At 44.5% G+C, this 20,678-nt stretch overlaps 1 protein-coding gene across 2 annotated transcripts; it reads left to right on the forward strand.

Moving 5' to 3' along the window:
• Nucleotides 1-5,124: 5,124 nt before the first annotated feature.
• On the forward strand, nt 5,125-14,389 carry LOC103122705 (intelectin-2-like). 2 transcript variants are annotated; one of them, XM_060198095.1, is made up of 9 exons: nt 5,125-5,207; nt 5,961-6,083; nt 8,208-8,271; nt 8,848-8,937; nt 9,625-9,872; nt 10,188-10,346; nt 10,803-10,923; nt 13,138-13,241; nt 14,114-14,389. In XM_060198095.1, the coding sequence occupies exons 3-9, from the start codon at nt 8,256-8,258 to the stop codon at nt 14,264-14,266; spliced, it is 891 nt and encodes a 296-aa protein (XP_060054078.1). In that variant the 5' UTR covers nt 5,125-5,207; nt 5,961-6,083; nt 8,208-8,255; the 3' UTR covers nt 14,267-14,389. The 2 variants fall into 2 exon arrangements, with proteins under 2 accessions (XP_060054078.1, XP_007533375.2); XM_007533313.3 differs by lacking the exons at nt 5,125-5,207; nt 5,961-6,083 and adding an exon at nt 7,883-8,007.
• The last annotated feature ends 6,289 nt before the right edge of the window (nt 14,390-20,678 follow it).

Genomic DNA, 20,678 nt, shown 5'->3' on the forward strand with positions numbered 1-20,678 from the left:
TTACATAGTGCTCAGAAGCTCAAACAAGAGGACTTAATGATTATCAACATCTATGCACCCAAGGAGAGGGCATTAAATGCATCAAACATTTACTTAAAGTGCTACAGCAATATATTTACAAGAACATGGTCATAGGAGAGGACTTAAACAGCCCTCTCTCTACTTGACAGATCATCCAGGCAGAAAATCAATAAAGAAATGTAGGGCTCACCTAAACCTCAAGGAAAACTGTGATGATACAAACCCAGTTTCAAGGAAGACTAAAGCATAAACAAACCAATGGGACTATCTCAAACTGAAAAGCTTCTGCACAGCCAAAGGAGACCAAACAAGGAGACCCCTCACAGAATGGGAGAATATCTTCACATGCCATACATCAAACAAGAGACTTATAACCAAAATATACAAAGAGCTCACCAAATTTAGCAACAAAGAAGCAAATGATCCCATCAAAAAATGAGCAGAGGAAATAAACAGAACATTCACTACGGAAAAGATCCAAAAGGCTAACAAACACATGAAAAATTGTTTCAGGTCACTGATTGTCAGAGAAATGCAAATAATAACAACATTGAGATACCACCTCACCCCTGTGAGAATGGCATACATCAAAAAGGACAGCAGCAACAAATGCTGGAGAGGCTGTAGGGACAGAGGAACCCTTCTGCACTGCTGGTGGGAATGTAAATTTGTCCAGCCTCTGTGGAGAGCAGTCTGGAGAACTCTCACAAGGCTAGACATAGACCTGCCATATGACCTAGTAATTCCTTTCCTAGGAATATACCCCAAGGACTCCATAACAGTGAACAAAAACGTATTTGTACCTATGTTCATAGCAGCTCAATTTATAATAGCTAAAACATGGAAGCAACCCAGATGCCCAAAAACAGATGAGTGGCTGAGAAAGCTGTGACATATATACACACAATGGAATACTATGCAGCTATTAAGAACAATGAACCCACCTTCTCTGACCCATCTTGGATGGAGCTAGAAGGAATTATGTTAAGTGAGCTAAGTCAGAAAGATAAAGATAAAGATAAAGATGAGTATGGGATGATCCCACTCATAAACAGAAGTTGAGAAGTAAGAGCAGAAAGGGAAACTCAAAGCAGGATTTGAGTTTGGAATAGGGCACCAAAGTAAAAACCGTGAGGTGAGGGTGAGGGTGTATGTTCAGCTTCCCAGGCAGGGAGGTGGATGGGATGGGACATATTCTTTTGGTGATGGGAATGGCCTTTATGTAAACTCCTATTAATCTGTAGTCACATAAATCACTATTTAATTAATATGAGAGGGGAAAAATTGATTGTATGTCTCAAATTTTTTAAAGCACAGACTGAGTCTTTTTAATACATAGGCTGAGTCTTTGATATGTTGACTCTCTTAAAGCTTAGACCAACGAGAACAAAAGCAACTGGTGGCACAGCTACATACAAATAATGTCAAAGGACATAAATTATGGTGATGTTGGGTGTTATACAGCAAATCGTAACAAAGGAATTTTTCAAAGTTAACCCAATTACCAAATAATGTGATTATAGCAATAACTATCTATTGTCTTCTTAACCCTAAGACAGCAAGAACCTCCTGCTTCCTCTTTAGAGCCTATATTCCCCCCAGTCCTGGAACCTCTGAGGTGGGGATCACTTTCCTGTATGCTTCTCCCAATTCATACCAAATGATATTACATCCGCCGATCCCAACCTAATCAATGCAGTGAGTACCACCTCAGCATGCTTCACTTCAGACTGTGTCCAGAGACGTCAGGCATGGAATGCCAACCCATCACCCTCTTTACTCGGGTGAGACCTTTCCTTTCATGGTATTCTCTAATTCCATTCCAGGAGGTTCACTTCCTAATAAAGTCCCAAAACCTAGATATAGACCAGATCCTGTAAGATAGAGCATATGTTCACGTGTATCCATAAATTAGGGCAAAATATATATCTGAAAGCAAAAATACACAATAATCTGAGTCAGTATCAAGTTCATAATGAAGTAGCATCCACTTAGACTTAGATACCCTCCTCACCTACTTCCTATTACAGTTCTCTCATTCACTCCAAAGCTAACCTTAGCAAAGCAAGAACTGCAAAAGCTGAATAAGACAAGAGACTGGCATACTTTAATGATGACTCTTCAGTCACTATCAGGCCACCCCATCAGCTGGGGCCCTATTCAGGGAGTCCTGAGATTTCCAAACAGACATGATGAGCCTAGACCTTGAATAAATCCCTCCATCCATTGTTACTGGTTATCTCTATCAGGAAAAAAAATTAGACCCCTTTGTGGGCCCCCCATAGGACTTTGCCCTCAACTTGGATCAACAATGGTAGAGAATACTCCATCCTCTGAAGGAGGATGGACAGAATACTCTATGCTACACCTGATGATGATGGGTCGATATTGGGGCAGCTTAGAATGTTCCTACTCATGACCACAGAATGTGAACTCAGATCTACAGGACTGCAGGGGTCACATAGGCTCCTAAGCTTAATATGGGCCCCAGACCAAATAAAATCAATAGGGTTTACAGTCAACAATATTTATACACTTTTTCCATATTAGGGAGCTACTCTTTTCCCTGATCCATCTTTCTGTTCCTTTTCCAGCCATGACATCATCTCTCCAAACAATAACTTAGATCCACCTGCATATCAGATTTCAGGTTCAGAGGGGAAAAAAACCCACTAGTATAGCCATAGGCCCTTTGGAATATGACTAAAATATGCCTACTAGCTATCTACCAAATGGAGGACCCCCAACACTTCATCTGCACTATTACAGCCTTTAGGTCCATGATTGGTCAACAATTTGTTTGGCTTTGTATGTTAACTCTCTTGTCAGCCACCAGATTCCAGATGCTAGCATGATGCAGACCAGACTTTCCTGGACAGACGACCCCACCAATGTATCCTGGAGATCCACTTCCCCAGAGCCCCACCCTACTAGGGAAAGAGAGAGGCAGGCTGGGAGTATTGATCGACTAGTCTATGCCCATGTTCAGTGGGGAAGCAATTACAGAAGCCAGACCTTCCACCTTCTGCATCCCACAATGACCTGGGGATCATCCTATATGTCTCTGTTGTTATTTTCAGTGTCTCTCAATGTCTTTTAGAGCTCTTTTACCTATTTATTTGTTTTCTCTAGCTCATCCTCTGTCTGGCTAATTCTGTTTTCTGCTTCTGTTAGCCTGCCTTCCCTTCCCTCACCTTCTTTCTTCAGTTCAGTATAGTATTAGAGTGTTCTGATAGTTGGCCTTTTAGCTCAGCTATTTCAGCTTTCATTTCTCTAATTAACCTGAGGTAGCTTGTATTTTCTTTGAGGTTCTCCTCTGTTGTTCCCCTAATTCTGATAGCCCTTTCCTCCATAGTTGTCTTCATTTCAGTGATTATTAGGTTTACTATTGCTTGCATACTTTTCTTATCTATGGTTACTTCTGACTGATTTGGAGTTTCTTCTGGGCTCCTGTCTTGATTCATTGTGGTAGTAGTTTTATTTGCTCTTGATTTAACCATTTTTTAATTGATGTGTTTTTTATTTTTCTGTTCTGTTGTTCTTCAGTTGTTGTGCTTTGAATACAAGGCACGCTATACTAAAGACCTTTATGACAAGTGCAGTCACCAACCTCATAAATTACAATAGTTACTGAGGCAAGAATTGATGCAGTTCAAACCATACCATTTAGCTAAACAATACCTCTAGTCCAAGAAAAAAATAGCAACCAAAAAAAAAAAAAAAAAAAGAAATTAACAGGAAAAAAGGGAAAGCAAGAATAGACAGTTATGCAAATCTACTGTCCACTATAAATTCTAGGGATAGGAAGGGTAGAAAGGGAAGCAGAGAAGACACACACACATAAAGTCCACTCCAAGTCATATTTCTTTCCCAAAATAATTCACAAGTGAGTATCAGTGAATTCAGAAAACAAAAGAAGGAGGAAGGACAAAAAGAATTTAAAAAAAAGAAAGAAGGAAGGAAAGAAGAAAAAAAGAAGATCAGTGAAAGTAAAGAGGTTTCTTTACTTTGGGTTTTTTAATTAGCTAGGAGGAGGGAAAAAGGAGAGTGGAGAGAAAGGGTAGAGAGAAATAAGCTCCTCTCACAATGGATAGGATACCCAGTCACCTATCAATGGAAAAAAACAACAATGATTAATTTTGGTCAACCTGAAGAATGTGGATGGAAAAGACACTAACAGTAGTAATAAAATAAAATAAAATAAAATAAATAAAATAAAATAAAGTAGAAAACCCCTAACAGTCAGTCTGCAGTTTGGACCACTCAATTGGCTGTAGGCAGCCTGAGCAAAGACAGCCAATTGTAAGAAGTGGCAAAAAAAAAAAATAAAAATAAAAAAAATTTAAAAAAAAACCTCCAGGTAGTCTTTCCCAGGCAAGGATGAGGCTCTGATTGGTCAGATATTTTGTCACTCAAATAGAGCTCCAGCCACTTAAAAAAGAGAGAGAGAGAAGTTAAAGGAAGATGCTTGGAATGACACCCCTGGTGAGCCAGGAATCTTGGTAAAGAAAATAGCTCAACAGGGAGCTTGCTAGGAGAAGCTGTTTGTCAGCCCAAGAGAGAGTTATGGGACTGTATTTTTGGTGTCACTCTGACCAGCTCGTGTTCACCCTCCTACAGACATCCCAGTATCCTACCCTATTCAGCGGATCTCAGGTTGCAAGCTGCTGCCTCTTGGAACTCACAACAGCTGCGGCTCCAAAGTCGCCATCTTGGCTTTAGCCCCCCCTCCCCAACACACACACAAAATGACCTTGGGTTCAGACTCACTGAGGTATAAAGAATAGGAAATCTATCAGGGGAGGGGAGGGGAGATGGAGAGCTGGTGGTTTCAGAAATTGTGCAGAGTTATACCTCTCTAATCCTATGGTTTTGTCAATGTTTCCTCTTTATAAATAAAAAAATAATAAAAGAATAAAAAAAAAGAAATGTAAGAGCTAAATGAAAAGATAAGTAAACTAGAACTATTGGACATTTTCAGAGTAAAAATGGTGATTTTACCATTTTCAACCCATCTTTGATGGAGCTTGAAGAAATCACATTAAGTAAAATAAGTCAGAAACACAAGGATGAGTATGGGATTATCTTATTTACAGGCAGAAGTTGAAAAACAAGATCTGAAGAGAAAAAACTAAGTAGAACCTTGACTGGAGTTGGTGTATTGCATCAAAGTAAAAGACTTTGGGGTGAGTGGGGGTGGGAAGTTTAGGTCCTGGAACAGGATGGTAGAGGACCTAGTGGGGGTTGTATTGTTGTGTGAAAAATTTAGAAATGTTATGCATGTACAAACTATTGTATTTACTGTTAACTATAAAACATTAATCCTCCAATAAAGAAATTTTAAAAAGAAGCAGCTTGAAGCCCATGGTTCCCTACCTGCATGGGGAAAGCTTCACAAGTGATGAAACAAGGTTGCAGGTGTCTCCCTGTTTCTCTCTCCTTCTATATCTTCCACCCACCTCTCAATTTCTCTATGTCTCTATCCAATAATAAATATTTTTTCTGTTTTAAAGTTTTTAAATTTTTTAAAATTTTCTTTATTGGATAGAGACAACCAGAAATTGAGAAGATAGGGGAGATAGAGAAGGAGAGAGAAAGAGAGACTCCTGCAGCACCGATTCACCATTTGCTAAGCTTCCCCCCGCTGCAGGTGGGGACTAGGGGATCAAACCCAGGTCCTTGCGCATAGTAACATATGTGCTCAACCAGGTATGCCACCACCCAGCCCCTAAATAAAATATTTTTTTTAAATAAAGATATTTTATGTCAAAGAGACTCAGAGAAAGGATTCAGACTAAAATAGATAACCAATACCCTCAATATCATAAAATCCAAACTGTGTCCCATGAGGAGGAGGAGCCAGGATCAGGGAGCTTGACTTTGAGGGTCTCACTGTGTGGGCAGCTGATCCTCCCTGTGTCTCTCCTCCCTGCTCCCAGCTCTGCATCCGTGGAGGAAGCAATTTCCCAGAGAGAAGCCCCAAGCATACAGGACATCCTGCCAGCGCCTGGAATGGATATGGGACTCACAGTGGCTGGGGCAGCAGCCGAAACATCACTCAGGTAATTGTGCTCCTGTTCTACCACTGAGAGCTCTGAGTTGTAGAGCTGAATCTCACTCAAACACTAGATCCCTAGAATGAAAAAGAAAAAAAAGATTCTAATAGAATAATCATGCCCATTTGTAGCACTGTTTCTATCCATCATTTTGACCATTTGGTAAAAAATAAATCCATGACTTAAAACACCTGTGATCCTTAGAGAATTCCACCTCCAACACCTGAGGTTGAAATTTAAACATTCAGGTGACCCAGAACCCACTGGGATTTTTTATTTTTATTTTTATTTTTTTTTTGCCTACAGGGTTATCGATAGGGTTTGGTGCTGGCACTATGAATCCACTGATCCTGGCAGCTTTTTTTTTTTTTCATTATATTGGATGGGACAGAGAAATTGAGAGGGAAGGGGAAATAGAAAGGGAGAGAGAAAGAGAGACACTAGCAAACCACTCATGAAGCATCCGGGGTGAAAGGTGGGGAGCAGGAGATGTCAAACTCAGATAATTGAAGGGGTTCTCTCACTTAGAAAGAGCTATATGCACTTTATTAGGTACACCACTACCCAGCCCCTGGACTATGATCTTTTTCAGCAACTCTGAGAATATATTAAGAAATCAGTGAAGGATTTCATTTACTTTTTCTACCACGTACTGTGCTAGTGTAACCATTATTCTCAATAAGAACATCTCTAGAAGAAAATACATTACCATTTAATTAGTTGATTAATTAATTAATTATTTAAATTTTACAACAGTATTTCTCAGCTCTGGGTTATGGTGTTGCTAAGGATTGAAACTGAAACCTCAGAGACTTAGGCAGAAAATCTTATTTATTTATTTATTAATTGTTGAGCACTGTCTGCTCTAGCTATGGTGATCTGGGGGAATAAACTTGGGACCTTGGGGGCCTCAGGCATGAGAGTTTCTTTGCATAACCATTTTGCTATCTAACCCCATCCAGCAGAAAGTCTTTTTTAAATAGCCATTACGCTATTCCCCCACAAGCAATTTTATTTATTTATTTATTTGTTGTTTACACAATGTAGATAGAGATTGGAGGGAGAGGGAGACAAACCAAAGCTTTGCTCTGGCACATGGGGCACCAGGAACGCCTTGATACAAATGCTATTGTACAATGAGCATTAAGATCAGCTTTCCTATTAGTGATGCTCCTTTAGAGATGAAGAAAGCACAGATGAATGTACTTTTCCTCAGATTGTTCAACATAGGGCATGAGTGTGTGTGTGCTTAGAGAGCACAGGTGCTAAAGCAGATGGGGGAGATGATCTAGCTGGTGGTGATGGCAAATGCAGGTAAAGGCTGCATGCATAGTTTAGTACTGGTTTCATTTTGCAGCTTTGATCATTTTAAAGTAGTTATAAGAGTGAGGTGTGAGTTTGCACAAAGCCCTAGAAAGGACCCAGGAGGAAGCAAGGGGGTCAGTGAGTGTGTCAGTGGGTGTGCTAGAGAGCCAAAGACTGTGAGGTCTGCACAGTCCTGTGTCAGAGAAGCCAGAGCCCCTGAAGAGGGCATAGGAGAGGGTGTAGGGAAGAGTTGAGGTTCCACCATCCTGGTCTGATATCACCTGTCACACTGTGTGGCTCTGACAAAGCAAATGTCCTTATCACATATGTATGATGTCACCTGTGTGAACACACAGTCCCTCCACCAACAGAGGCAACGCATCTGTTCTTTTGCAGAGGATGGGGCAGGGAGGGGTAGGGAGCGGGTGTGGTTGTGCCCATAAAGGGCCCAGCACAGTCCCCACAGCAGCACCTCTGCACAGGCAGGAGCTCTGAGTGAGGCTGCACCTGGCAGGGACTCTCAGCACCTGGCTCCTGGGGGCAGACAGGAGGGAGAGACTCTGCTGGGAGGAGGGTGATTCTGACCCAGACCAGACCTGTGTGGGGAGCAGAGATGGAGCCTCAGGTGGGGGCTGGCCTGAGGGTGGGTTTTGGGAAAGGGGCCATGCACTGGGGTTTACAGGCTGCCTCAGGATGGGCTGTCCCAGGAGGTTCCAGAAAGCCAACAGACCTATCACTGGGGGTTCCTGACTAGAGGGTCAAGGTCCAGGGTGGAGGGGGGATAGGAAGGTCAGCCAGTGACCTTGTGCCTCTTGCCCCCCTTAGAGGACACTGTCCAGATGCTGCTTCCTGTTCTTTCTTGCAGTGGCGACCATGGTGCAGAGTGTTGGTGAGTCCCTGGGCAATAATGCAGTGTCTGTGTGCATCCTGTGTGTGTGTGTGTGCATCATGTGTATGTGTGTGTATGTAGGGGTGGTGGTGAGATGAGGAGATGAGAGTTTGGATAATCAAGCTTTGGCCATCAGGGAGTCCTAGATGCTCAGAAGCTGGACTGGGCACCAATGTGGTTTGTGCATCTTCTCTGTGACCTGGGTCTCACAGCCATGGTCAGGGAGTAAGGCCTGAGGGCCCCATGGCCCCCACTCCATGTGGCCTGTGTGTCTGCGAGGACTCAGCAGGGAGGGGTGGGAGGATCATGTCCCCTTTCAGCTTCTGCTGCTCCTGTGGACTCACTGTCTGAACACAGAGTCCCATGCTCAGAGACACAGTGGTGGGGTCTGTCACTAGTGGAGAGGAGAGTTCTGTGTCCTTTTGTGCAGACAGGGAACAGAGAGTCCAGCAGACGAAATCCAGAGTCATGCTCACAGCAGGCAGCTGAGCTAGGGACACAGCAGTGTTAGTGCTGGTGACAGGAAAGGTGATGTCACCTGAGCAAACATCACAGGAGGTGTTCTCATTCCTTTAGCTGCAGCACCAGATGGGAGTTGCCCCACTCTAGTGTCCTCACTGCCTCGGAGTTGCAAGGAAGTAAAAAAGCGCTGCTCTGGAGCCAGAGGTAAGTAAGGACACAAAGAGCTCCTCCTAGAAGTACTTGACCCTGTCTGCCCAGCTCTTTCACCTGGTGACGAGGCCTGTATGTGGCCACTAGGTCACATCTGAATGTCCTTAAGAACACAGGGACTCAATGTCCCTGGTCATATTCAGAGTGGAGCACACAGGAGGCATGTGAGATGATCATGCTTTCACTGCTCCTGGAGGCCATTTTCCCATTTTCTTGCCCTTGTTGTTAACTCTGTTGGTAATGTTATTATTGTTATTGCTGTTGTTGTTGTTGGATAGGACAAAGTGAAACTGAAAAAGGAGGGGAGACAAAGATGGGAAAAGAAAGACAGACACCTGCAGACCTGCTTCACTGCTTGTGAAGCGACCCCCTTGCTGGTGGGGAGCTGGGGGCTCAAACTGAGATCCTTACACTGGTCTTTACCCTTAGCACCATTTGTGCTTATGCAACTGCTCTACCACCTGACCCCCACCCCCAGCATGTCTTTTGTACAATCTCTGGTGAGTTTCCAAGGACAGAATTTTTCAGCTCTGCCCCCAGTTCACCCCAAAGAATCTTCTTCCACACAGGGAGGCCATGTGTGTGGGGACACAGGAGGTGCTGTCTCCTCCCAGCCCTCCTCTCCTGGACCTGTGTGACCACAGCACTCAGACAGGGGGCTCTGGACTCTCCCCTCTGCAGATGGCGTGTATACCCTCCTCACCAAGCAAGGGACCACCTACCAGACCTTCTGTGACATGACCACAGACGGTGGTGGCTGGACCTTAGTGGCCAGTGTACATGAGAACCACATGGCCGGGAGGTGCACGGTGGGCGACCGCTGGAGCAGCCAGCAAGGCAACCAGGCAAACAACCCTGAGGGTGATGGCAATTGGGCCAACTACAACACGTTCGGCTCTGCAGAGGGGGCCACCAGTGACGATTACAAGGTGGGGGCCACTGCCACTCTTGCAGAGAGTGGGGGGATGAGGCTGAACACCCCAGGCAAAGGAAGGGATAGGATAGAGATGAGGTGGAGAACAGGTGGGGAGAGGAAGAGATCCCTCCATGTTTTGGTCACTGAGCCATCAAATAGGTGTAGGGAACTGGGCTATCCTTTCTTACTGCAAGTGGGGTGTCTGAACACTGCTCCTTCTCCCCTCTGCCATCAGGAGTTGAGTTCTAGGCCTCAGTGAGGCATGTTTGATGGGCTTGGGAGTGTGGGGGGGAGTCCTGGCTTCAGGCTCATTGTCTGTCCCTTGCAGAACCCTGGCTACTTCGACATCCAGGCTGAGAACCTGGGCATCTGGCAGGTCCCCAACAAGACCCCAGTGGAGAACTGGAGGAGCAAAGCCCTGCTGAGGTACCGCACCACCTCAGGATTTTTCCAGACCACAGGAAAAAATCTGTTTGGCCTTTACCGGGTAAGGATGTAGGCAGCTGGCTAGGGGACTTTTCATCTGAGCCAAGTGCTGGGTGAGGACTGAGATCTGGCCTCTGCACTGGCTGCTCTTATCCTCTGTTGTAACTTGACTGTATGTGTGTTCCTCTCTCAGAAACTCAGAGTCAGGCTGGAAGATGCTGAGAGAGACAGTGGGGGTTGAGAGGGTAGTGAAAAGGGCTGGTGAAATATTAAGCCACTTGGATAAAGCTCTGCTTTTCCATGGCTGTGACTCAGGTTTGAGTCCAGCTCACCCTGTTTTGTAGGAAGTCTCAGTGCTGTGGTATTTCTCTAAATATATAAGTGAGAGAGAGAGGGAAGGAAAAGGATGTGGGATGGGTGTCACTAAGACTGATTTGTGAGTGTTATGTCTGAGGCATCAGTCTTAGCAAGACAGCATCCCACACTTTTCTCACCACCTGTGTTTGGGGTCCTCCAGAAATACCCAGTGAAGTTTGGAATCGGCACATGCTGGAAGGATAACGGCCCAGCCATTCCTGTCGTCTATGACTTTGGGGATGCTAAGAAAACTGCCTCTTATTACTCGCCTGTTGGTCAAGGTCAGTGTCTTGCATCCTTCCCTGCACTACTGTCAAAGTGGTTAAGCACAGCCCTTCTAAAGGTGAACATTTACAAACACTTCCATGTGCCAAATCTTTTTCAATCCTTTTAATCATCACCAGAAAACTCAATGTTAGCATTATTATTTTCTCAGGCTGAAGAAACAACATAAGGGTTCTGCAAAAGGCACTCATGCCCAAGACTCTGAGGTACCAGGTTCAATTCCCAGCACCACCCTCAGTTAGAGCTGAACAGTGCTCTGGTCTTTCTCTCTGTGTATCTTTCTCATTAAAATAAATAAATAAATAGAATATATTTTTTAAAACAATTACTATCTTCTCCACATTAAAATCAGTACTCACTGTTTAGCCTGCCTACCATCAGTTCCAGCAGTTAAGAAAAGAGCAGCCCTTTAGTGCCCTCTGTTGGTAGCACATAGCAGTTACCCCCAGTTTGCTCCAGGCTAAATATATCAATATAAGCTGAACTAAAGTAGTGAAATAATATACATCTTTTTTTTAAAGAAAAAAATTTTATTTATTTATTCATGAGCAATGATAGGAGAGAGAGAAAGACAGAACCAGATGTCACTTGGGTACATGTGCTGTCAGGGATTGAATCAGGACCACATTCTTGAGAGTCCAATGCCTTATCCAGTGCACCACCTCCCAGACCACAAATAAAATACGTCTTTACAGAAGTAAAGGGAAGCAGAGGCAGAAGTGCTTAGACTCCCAACTCCAGAAAGAAAGAACATCTCTTAACTCCCTAGTAACCTCTTTTCAGGAAAGTAATTGAGACTTGGAGGGGACTCTTGACTCTCTCTCTCTCTCTCTCTCTCAATCAGATCACTGATGGTATATGGCTTATTGTGGTTCTGGCTTTTGGTGTGTGTGTGTGTGTGTGTGTGTGTGTGTGTGTGTGTGTGTGTGTGTGTCTGTCTGTCTGTCTGTCTCTCTGTCTGTCAGGGGGCGATTGAATTCAGGATTCAGAGCCTTAGGCATGAAAACTTCTTGGCATAATCATTATGCTGTCTCTCTCACCCTGTCTCTATTTTTGTGAAGATTTATTTACTTCTTTATAGGAGAGAGGAGGAGAGAAACAGAACCAGAACATCTCTCTGGCACATGATGCCTGACATGGAACTTAAAGCCTCACACTTGAGAGTCTAATGTTTTGTCCATTGCACCATTTCCTGAGACATTAAAACCAAACTTTAAAGAAAGACAATGTGTGATAGCAAAATGGTTTATGCAACAGACAATCTGTTCAATGCCTGAAAGGACCAGAGGTCAGCGCTGAGCAATGCTCTACAACTAATTAGGGGTTGGGTGATTTCTCACTCAGTAGAAGACACCTGCTTCCATTCACAAGGACTCAGACTTGAGGGCTTGTTTCCCATGTGCATGGGCTTCAGGCATTTTCCTTTCTCTTTCTAAACCTCTTTCTTCTTCTTTTTTCTCTTCTACATCATCATCATCTTCTTCTCCTTCTTCCTCTTTCCTTTCCCCTTCTTGTTCTTCTTCTTCTTGTTCTCCTCCTCCTCCTCCTCCTCCTCCTCCTCCTCCTCCTCCTCCTCCTCCTCCTCCTCCTCCTCCTCCTTCTCCTTTTACCAGAGCACTGCTCATCTCTGGCTTATGGTGGTGTGGGAGATTGAACTTGGAACCTTCTAGCCTCAGGTATGAGAATGTCTTTCCATAACCATTATGCTATCTATCCCATCCAGAAAATTTTACTTCTATAAATTGCAGTAATTAACTTCTTTTTTTAAAGAGGCATTTCTCTCTATCATCACAAAAATAAATCTTGTTAGGCAATTATTACTTTTACTGTGAGTTTTTTGTTTGTTTATTACTTGGTGTGCCTATTCTCCCAGGAAGTGGCAGAGTGCCCCCTGTTGGAGACGTCAGATAATCAGACATGTCACCTCTGACCATGAATCCCCCTGCTGGGCCTCTGCAGGATTCCTGCGGATTTTTATGGGAGTCTGGCTCCTCCTGGGGTCTTGTGCAGACCAGGTGCTCTTTGAGCCCAGGCATGTCCTCTGCCAGATGGAGAGAGGGTCATTCACAACCAAGGCCAGGCCCAGGCTGTGCTGTTCTGCAACTGCTGTAGTATTGAGGTGCAACCGGGCAGGGAACCCCTGCAGTCCCAGGGATGCAGCCTCTAGCTCCTCCTCTGACACCTGACTCCTCTCTCCTCTTCTTTTCTAGGTGAGTTTGTGGCTGGATTTGTCCAGTTCCGGGTATTTAATCATGAGAAAGCAGCCAACGCCCTGTGTCCTGGGATGAGAGTCACTGGCTGTAACACAGAGCACGTGAGTTTTATGGAAAGAAGGTGTGTGTGTGTGTGTGTGTGCACTTACACATAAGCAGGAGCCACTTTGGTTCATTGGTTGCCAGGAATCATACCCCGGACCTCATACTTGAGAATCTAGAACATTACCTACTTCCCTGCCTGCTCATTAGAGAATTTTGGGCAAGTACTGTGTGACTAGTTCACTTATGCTGTGGTGATGCTGACAGGGGTAGGAAAATGGACATTGGTCAGGGAACTAGGGGTTAACAAACCTGAAGCTGGTGTTCTGGACAAAGCTGAAGGAGCAGGTGGGTCAGGGACACTTAGCAGGTGGATCAGCCATTCCTGATACCAGATTAACAGGGATGGCAAGGAGAAAGCCAACATCATTTTTATTTTGTATGATTGGGTCCTGAGAATTAAAAAAGGTGACAGGACAGGAGAAGGCACAGGGTTAACGGGAGAGTGGGTGTGTCTGTGGGCTCCAGGAAGGGTCTAGAAAGTTGGGGTGTCCAGGTGGAGGCACTCAGGGGCAAGTGCAGGTGGGTCTCCGGCAGGAAGCAGAGCTGGGGTCTCAGACAAGCAGGAGTCGCTGGTGACAGGGACAGGGGACAGGAGCTCATGTCCTAGAGGGGAGGAGCCCCAGCAGAGAAGGGGTGAGGACTGAGCCCTGAGAGGCAGCACTGGGTGATGGCTGAGGAAGAGGGGGAAGGAAGGCTGAGATTGAGGTGGAGAAAGCAAGGCAGTGAAGACAGAGGGGACCCCAGAGCCCAACAGGGAAGAAGGAAGATGAGAGGGTTGTCTAGTCCCATGAGGTCTGGGAGGAGGCAGGATCAGGGAGCTTAACCTTGGGCAGCTGACTCTCCCTGTGTCTCTCCTCCCTGCTCCCAGCACTGCATTGGTGGAGGAGGCTACTTCCCAGAGGCCAGTCCCAAGCAGTGTGGGGACTTCTCCTCCTGGGATTGGAGTGGATATGGGACTCACACTGAAGCCAGCAACAGCCTGGAAATAACCCGGACAACTGTGCTGCTGTTCTACCGCTGAGACATCAGAACTGGAAAACCAGATCCTCTCCTCACCCAGATCATCAGGGGTGAAAACAAAATAAAACAACAACAAAACTATACTAACTAGGACAGCCCGATAATAAATAATGTGAACTTGCAACACTATGTGTTTTTTTGCATTATTTTGAAATTGGTAAATACAATCAATGATTTTAAACACCTATTCTCAGGCTGGGGAAAAGACTCTCCTGCCTGAGCCTCTGAGGTCCCGGGTTCAATCCCTAGCACCACCATAGTCCAGAGCTGAGCAGTGCTCTCGTCTCTCTTTCTCTGTATCTCTCTCTAATAAAATAAAAGACCCATTCTCCTTGAACAATTCCACCTCCATCATGTGAGTCTGGGAGTTTAAACAATGAGTGACACAGCACACATCCATGCTTTTTCTAGAGAAACCAAAAATAGATTGAAGAAAAATGGAAGGATTTCATTTCTCTTTTTCCTCCTCCACCACTTAGCCTAATCATCTCCCTCAGTAGAAATAGCTCTAGCAGACAGCATGCTTTTATGTAGGTTTTGGTGACACCAATAGAAACACAGCCATCCATTTCCTGTATTCTTCCAGCACTGCCAGTCCTTTGAGTGTTTCCAAAATCATTCTGATCCCAATTTCATCGTATCCTCATAGGTTTGTCAGATACTATATTGCTCCACAATTCACCACAGTTCTGACACCCTCTGCTGGGATATGGCCATGGATCTGGATCCCATGGTTGAGGTTTCAGTCCTCAGGACCCTCTCCTCCATCTACCCCAGTTGTCACTGTGCTGCTGACAGGAGGTTTCTACAGCCTTTGTCCTGGTTTCAGCTGATTTGCTTGAACAGCTCACAGAATCCAGAGAGACACGTCGCTTACTAGGCTTGGGTGTCACAAAGGACACAATGGCCAGGTGAGGGCAGCGAAGCAGCTTCTGGTCCTTTCCAAGAACTGCCGCTCAGCTTTAGACTCACAGAGTGTGTTTTTTATTTATCTTCCAGCTAGAGTGGGTGTCTGACACCTGTACAGCTCTGTCCATGCCAAAGAGCAAGATTTTAATAGAGTGTGACAGACAGAGAAGGAGAGAGAAATGGAGAGACACCTGAAACCAATAGCCCTGCTCCATCACTGGTGAAGCTTCCCCCTTGCAGGTGGGGACCTGGGGACTGAACCCAGGTTCAGTTGTGAGCTCTACCCACTGATCTAACACCTGGTCCTTTCATAATAGTAGGATTTTATTAATTGTTTTTATTATGTATTTGGTATATTGATTTCAAAGCTCCTGATATGTATTAATTCTAAAGGCCATAGAACCTTTTGGATTTGCCAGAAATGTCATCCCCGTCCCCCCCAAAAAAAAGCAGGCGTGGGGAATGGCAGTGTGGAGCATTAATATGGCATATTTAGTAATCAGACATAATCTCATGCCTTCTTCTGTCTCTCTTCTAACCAGAATACTGTGAGCCCTGGCTTATGGTTTATGGTTCATGTTACTATTGGGGATTGTCCCCGGGGCCCTGGAGCCTCAGGTTGGACAGTCTTTTGCATCCCTGTTATGCTGTCTTCCCAGCCCATGGCTACTTCTCTTTATCATTTTCAGTCACAGTCTGGGTGTTTGCAAATATCATGGCTGCCATCTTCACTTAAGAGACAACAAGTGTTCAGGTGAAAGTGTCAGGACTTTTTCTGCCATCTGGGGATTGAGCAGTGCCTGGTTTAATCTCTTCCAAGGCAATTCAATGTCAATGTATGTTCTCATTGATTAGAATTAGGAGGGTGTGGAGAAAATTTAAATGTTTAGAGAGCTAAACCAGATGCTTTAGGAAACAAAAAATAAATCGGGGTAGATAACATAGTGGTTTTGCAAAGAGACTCTTATGCCTGAGGTTCAAAAGTCCCAGGCTCAATCCCCTGCACTAGCTTAAAACCAGAGCTGAGCAGTGCCCCAGTTCAAGGGAAAAATAAATGTTAGAAGGAAACAAAATGAGTTCAAGATCAAGTATAATTATAGTTCTATAATAACAAAAGTTCAAGGACAATTAATGATATTAGAGTCTAACATTGACAAAAGAGCCAGTATAATTTCCCTCAACTACATCCAACATTTTTCCAAAGACTCTTTTCTCTAGAGTGCAGTTTGATCGCATTAATTTGACCAGCTTGTCTAGATAAGGAAAAATACTTTTAAGAGGGGCCAGCTGGTGGTGCACTTGGTTAACTGCTTACATTACTGTGCACAAGGACCCAAGTTCAAGCCCCTGGTCTCCACCTGCAGGGGGGAAAGCTTCAGGAGTGGTGAAGCAGGGCTGCAGGTGTCTCTCTCTCACTCTCTATCTCCCCTTCCACTCTCAATTTCTCTGTCTCTATCCAGTAATAAAAATAAATATATAAAATTAAAAATAAAACATTTTTAAGGGGGATGGTATGGCAGTTATAGAGAAAGACTGTCATGCCTGAGGTTCCAAGGTCACTGATTCAATCTCCAGCACCACCATAAACCAGAGATGAATAGGTTGAGTCTGTTCTCTCTCTCCTCTCTCTCTCTCTCTCTCTCTCTCTCTCTCTCTATATATATATATATATATATATATATATATATATACACACACACACACACACATACATCTGTGTATCTCTCATTAAAATAGCATTAAAATGTTTTTAAAAGAGTGGTTGGTGGAACCCTTAAATATCTTTTGAGACTGAGAAAGTAAGTCAGGACTCACCATCAGATAGGACTTACTAGGCTGGCACAATCACTGACCAACCTTGTGTACAGATAGTGTACAGTTTTGTCATGGACATGACCCCGACTGAGCTCAGCTTCTGTGGCACTGAGGGAAGCTTTAGCGCTGTGCTTTCTCCTTGTCTCTATCTCTGTCTCTATGCAAAAGTTCATCTAGAGGGGGTATGCGGTGGTGCGCTCAGTAAAGAGCATGTTAGCCTGCATAAGGACCTGGGCTCAAGTTCCCTGTCTCCACATGCAGGGGGGAAGCTTCCCAAGCAGTGAAACAGTGCTGTGGGTATATCACTGTCTCTCCTCTTCTCTCTCTCTCTCTTTCCCTCCAGGGTTATTGCTGGGACTCAGTGCCTGCACTACAAATCTACCGCTCTTATGGCCATTGTTTTGATTTTTGGATAGCACAGAGAAATTGAGAGGGGAGGGGAAGACAGAGAGGGAAAGAGAAAGAAAGATACTCACAGACCTGCTTCACTGCTTATGAAGTAATTCCCCTGCAGGTAGGGAGCTGCAGCTCAAACTGGGATCCTTGTGTGTTTCATACTATGTGCGTTTAACCCAGTGCCCCACCACCCATCTCCCCTCCCCTTCTCTATATCCCCTTTCCTCTCAATTTCTCTCTATCTCTGTCAAATAAGTAAATATAAAATGTTAGTCTGCAGCAGTGAAACCCCAGTGATGAGGAAAAAAATGCATATATCATTGCCTATATCTCTGGACATTTCTTCTCACCTTGAGTCTTATGTACTGAAGTTATTGGAAGCCTGTTCTTGTCCAAATCCTTTCCCTGAGTCTCTGACATTAAGTATATTTATAGGAAGAACATCTAAAACAACTGTCATACATGACAGAAACAAAAGAGTAGTCAGGGAAGATGCTGGGAGACAGCATAATGGTCCTGTAGAAAGACTTTCATGCTTGGGGCTCCAAAGTCCCAGGTTCAATCCCCAGAACCACCATAAGCCAGAACTAAGCAGTGCTCTAGTGAAATAAATAAATAACAACAACAAAAATAAGCAGGTGGGGACCAGGGGCTTGAACCCGGGTCCTTATGTATTGCAACATGCTCAACCAGATGCACCACCATCTGGCTGCTAGAAGTTTTGTGTTTTTTTTTTTAACTTTATTTTATTTGATAGAACAGGGAGAAATTGAGAGGGGGTGAAGTAGAGAGGGAGACACAGAGAACCTGGGTTCTGCTGCATCATTCATGAAGCATCTTCCATGCAGGGGGCCACCAGGGGCTTCAACTTGGGTCTAGGGACTAGGTAGGCAGGCCCTGTGCCCTATTACTGAGTATTTAACCTAGCCATTTTTTTTCTTTTTTAAAAGTGACTAAAAGTCAAAGTTATTTTCTTAAGGGAGAGACATTTCAGAAACAAGATGACATCTGCAAACAAAACCTGGGTGTCAGGGTGGGCCTCTGACTTGTAGTTAATGCAGGTTTCCTTGCTGCCTCCAGGCAGCCCAGGCTCTCTTCTTTTGGAAACTTTGAAGCATGGTTGAAGCGTGACCCCTTCAACTCTGAATTGTATCCATATTTTCCCAGTGCCTTCGCAGGCAAGTGCCTTTGTAACAATTGCTAACTCTCTTCTTTTTCATTTAATAGGTATTTCATAATCCCAAAAGTGAGAGAGCAATTGCAAAACACACACACACACACACACACACACACACACTCACACACACACACACACACACACACATGCGTGTGCGCATACATCGTGTGAGAGAGAGAGACAGGAGGGGAAGGGAGGGGAGGGGAGAGGAGAGGAGTAGAGGGGAGGAGAGAAGAGGAGAGGAGAGGAGAGGAGAGGAGAGGAGAGGAGAGGAGAGGAGAGGAGAGGAGAGGAAAGAAGAGAAGAGGAGGGAGCCGGGTGGTGGCGCACCTGTAACACATGTTACAATGGGCAAGGACCCAGGTTCAAGTCCTTGGTCCCCACCTGCAGGGGGAAAGCTTCAAAGTGGTGAAGTGCTGCAGATGTCTCTCTGCATCTCTTCCTCTCTATCCCCGCCCCTTCCTTCTGGATTTCTGGCTGTCTCTATCCAATAAATAAAGATAATAAAAAAAAATTTTAAAAAAAGAAGAGAAGAGGAGAGGAGAGGAGACAGGGAGAGAGAAAACTGCAGACCTGCTTTACCACTAGTCAAGCTTTCCCTCTGCAGGTGAAGACTGGGGCTTGAACCCAGGTTCTTGTGTTGAAGGACAGGGGGTACCTGGAGGGTACCATCCAGAAAATGGGAATGGTGGCAGGTGTGGTTTGGAAAGGTAGAGGCGGGGCTTGGGTGTTAAAAGCTGGACCTGTGGGTTTCTATGGCTTTCTGTCTGTCCAGGTCATCATGTGCATATGAGCTCTTCTCTCTCTCTCTCTCTGTGTGTGTGTGTCTTGTCTTACACTCTCTCTACCTAATGTGAATGCTCTCAAGTTTTCAGAATAAAATTAAAAATCCCTGACAATCATGCTCTCTCCTCTTCTTGTTGTTGAGATAATGCGTGACCATGAACTTTTTGTGTGTTGTGGAAACAAGTGCCAGCCCCCCTTTCCCCCAATACACTTGTACTTTGTAACATGTGAACTCAACCAGTGCACCACCACCTTGCCCCATGAAAACATTTTTAAAAGCTACATTGGCCCCATCCAACAAAACAAAATAAAACACAACAAAAAAATTGTGAGTGGTACAATGCTGGGAAGGCCAGCAAACAAGCCCCAATGTGCACCATTAGATTGCCGCCTGTGGACACAGTAGAATGCACCTTAGGGTCATCTCCAGTGGTCCAAGAGGTGGCACAGTGGATAAAGCACTGGACTCTCTTGGCCCATGTCTACAACCTTAGGGGAACTGTGGTGGGTTGCAGGGGGGAGACTGAAGATTCAGAACTCTGGTGGTGGGAATGGTGTGTATTCAAACCCCTGTTGACATGTAATTCTGTAATATAAAAATAAATAAAGTAAATTAATAAATAAAGCACTGGACTCTCAAGCGTGAGGTCCAGAGTTCAATCTCTGGCAGCACATGTATCAGAGTAGTTTCTGGTTCTTTCTCTTTCTCTTCTATCTTCTTCTGAATAATTAAAGAAAAATCTTTGAAAAAAAGTCATTTTCAGATATGCTTCACTTTGGGTGTCAAATTCTGTTTTTTAAAAGATTTTATTTATTTATTTATGAGAAAGGAAGATGGAGAGGAAGAACTAGACATCACTCTGGTACATGTGCTGCTGGGGATTGAACTTGGGACCTCATGCTTGAGAGTCCAAAGCTTTACCCACTGCACCACTTCCCAGACCACTGGGTGTTAAATTCTTTATAGTTATCCAGCCGTCAGGACATGGCTCAGTGGTGGACAGCAAGACTAAGATGTGAAGGTTTAATCCCTACTTATCTAGTGACTAATGTTTTCTGAAGCCTCTATCTCCTTTGCTTAGTACATAAATACCTGGTGAAAAGAATGAAGCTATACTCAATGAGGAAATTGGAGAGCACTCAGATATGCCCTGCTTCTTGCACAAAGGGCTGTCTCCTTTGGGGCCTAAACCTGGAGGGTGTGTCCAGCTGTTTAGTTCTCTGGAAGCTCCCTGTGAACGTGGACATGCCTGTTGACAGGTGAAAAAATAAAAGAAGAAGAAAAAAGGTACTGTCAGAAGGTACAGTTATCACAGCAAAATTGAGCACA

The sequence above is a fragment of the Erinaceus europaeus genome, chromosome 9, assembly GCF_950295315.1.
Source record: "Erinaceus europaeus chromosome 9, mEriEur2.1, whole genome shotgun sequence".
Lineage (NCBI taxonomy): Eukaryota > Metazoa > Chordata > Mammalia > Eulipotyphla > Erinaceidae > Erinaceus > Erinaceus europaeus.

What these genes read in the sequence shown, in the direction of transcription:
- LOC103122705 (XM_007533313.3), top strand. An exon ending in CCACCAGTGACGATTACAAG is followed by an intron (nt 9,873 to 10,187) that starts GTGGGGGCCACT and finishes TGTCCCTTGCAG; the next exon opens with AACCCTGGCTACTTCGACAT. An exon ending in CTGGCTGTAACACAGAGCAC is followed by an intron (nt 13,242 to 14,113) that starts GTGAGTTTTATG and finishes CCCTGCTCCCAG; the next exon opens with CACTGCATTGGTGGAGGAGG.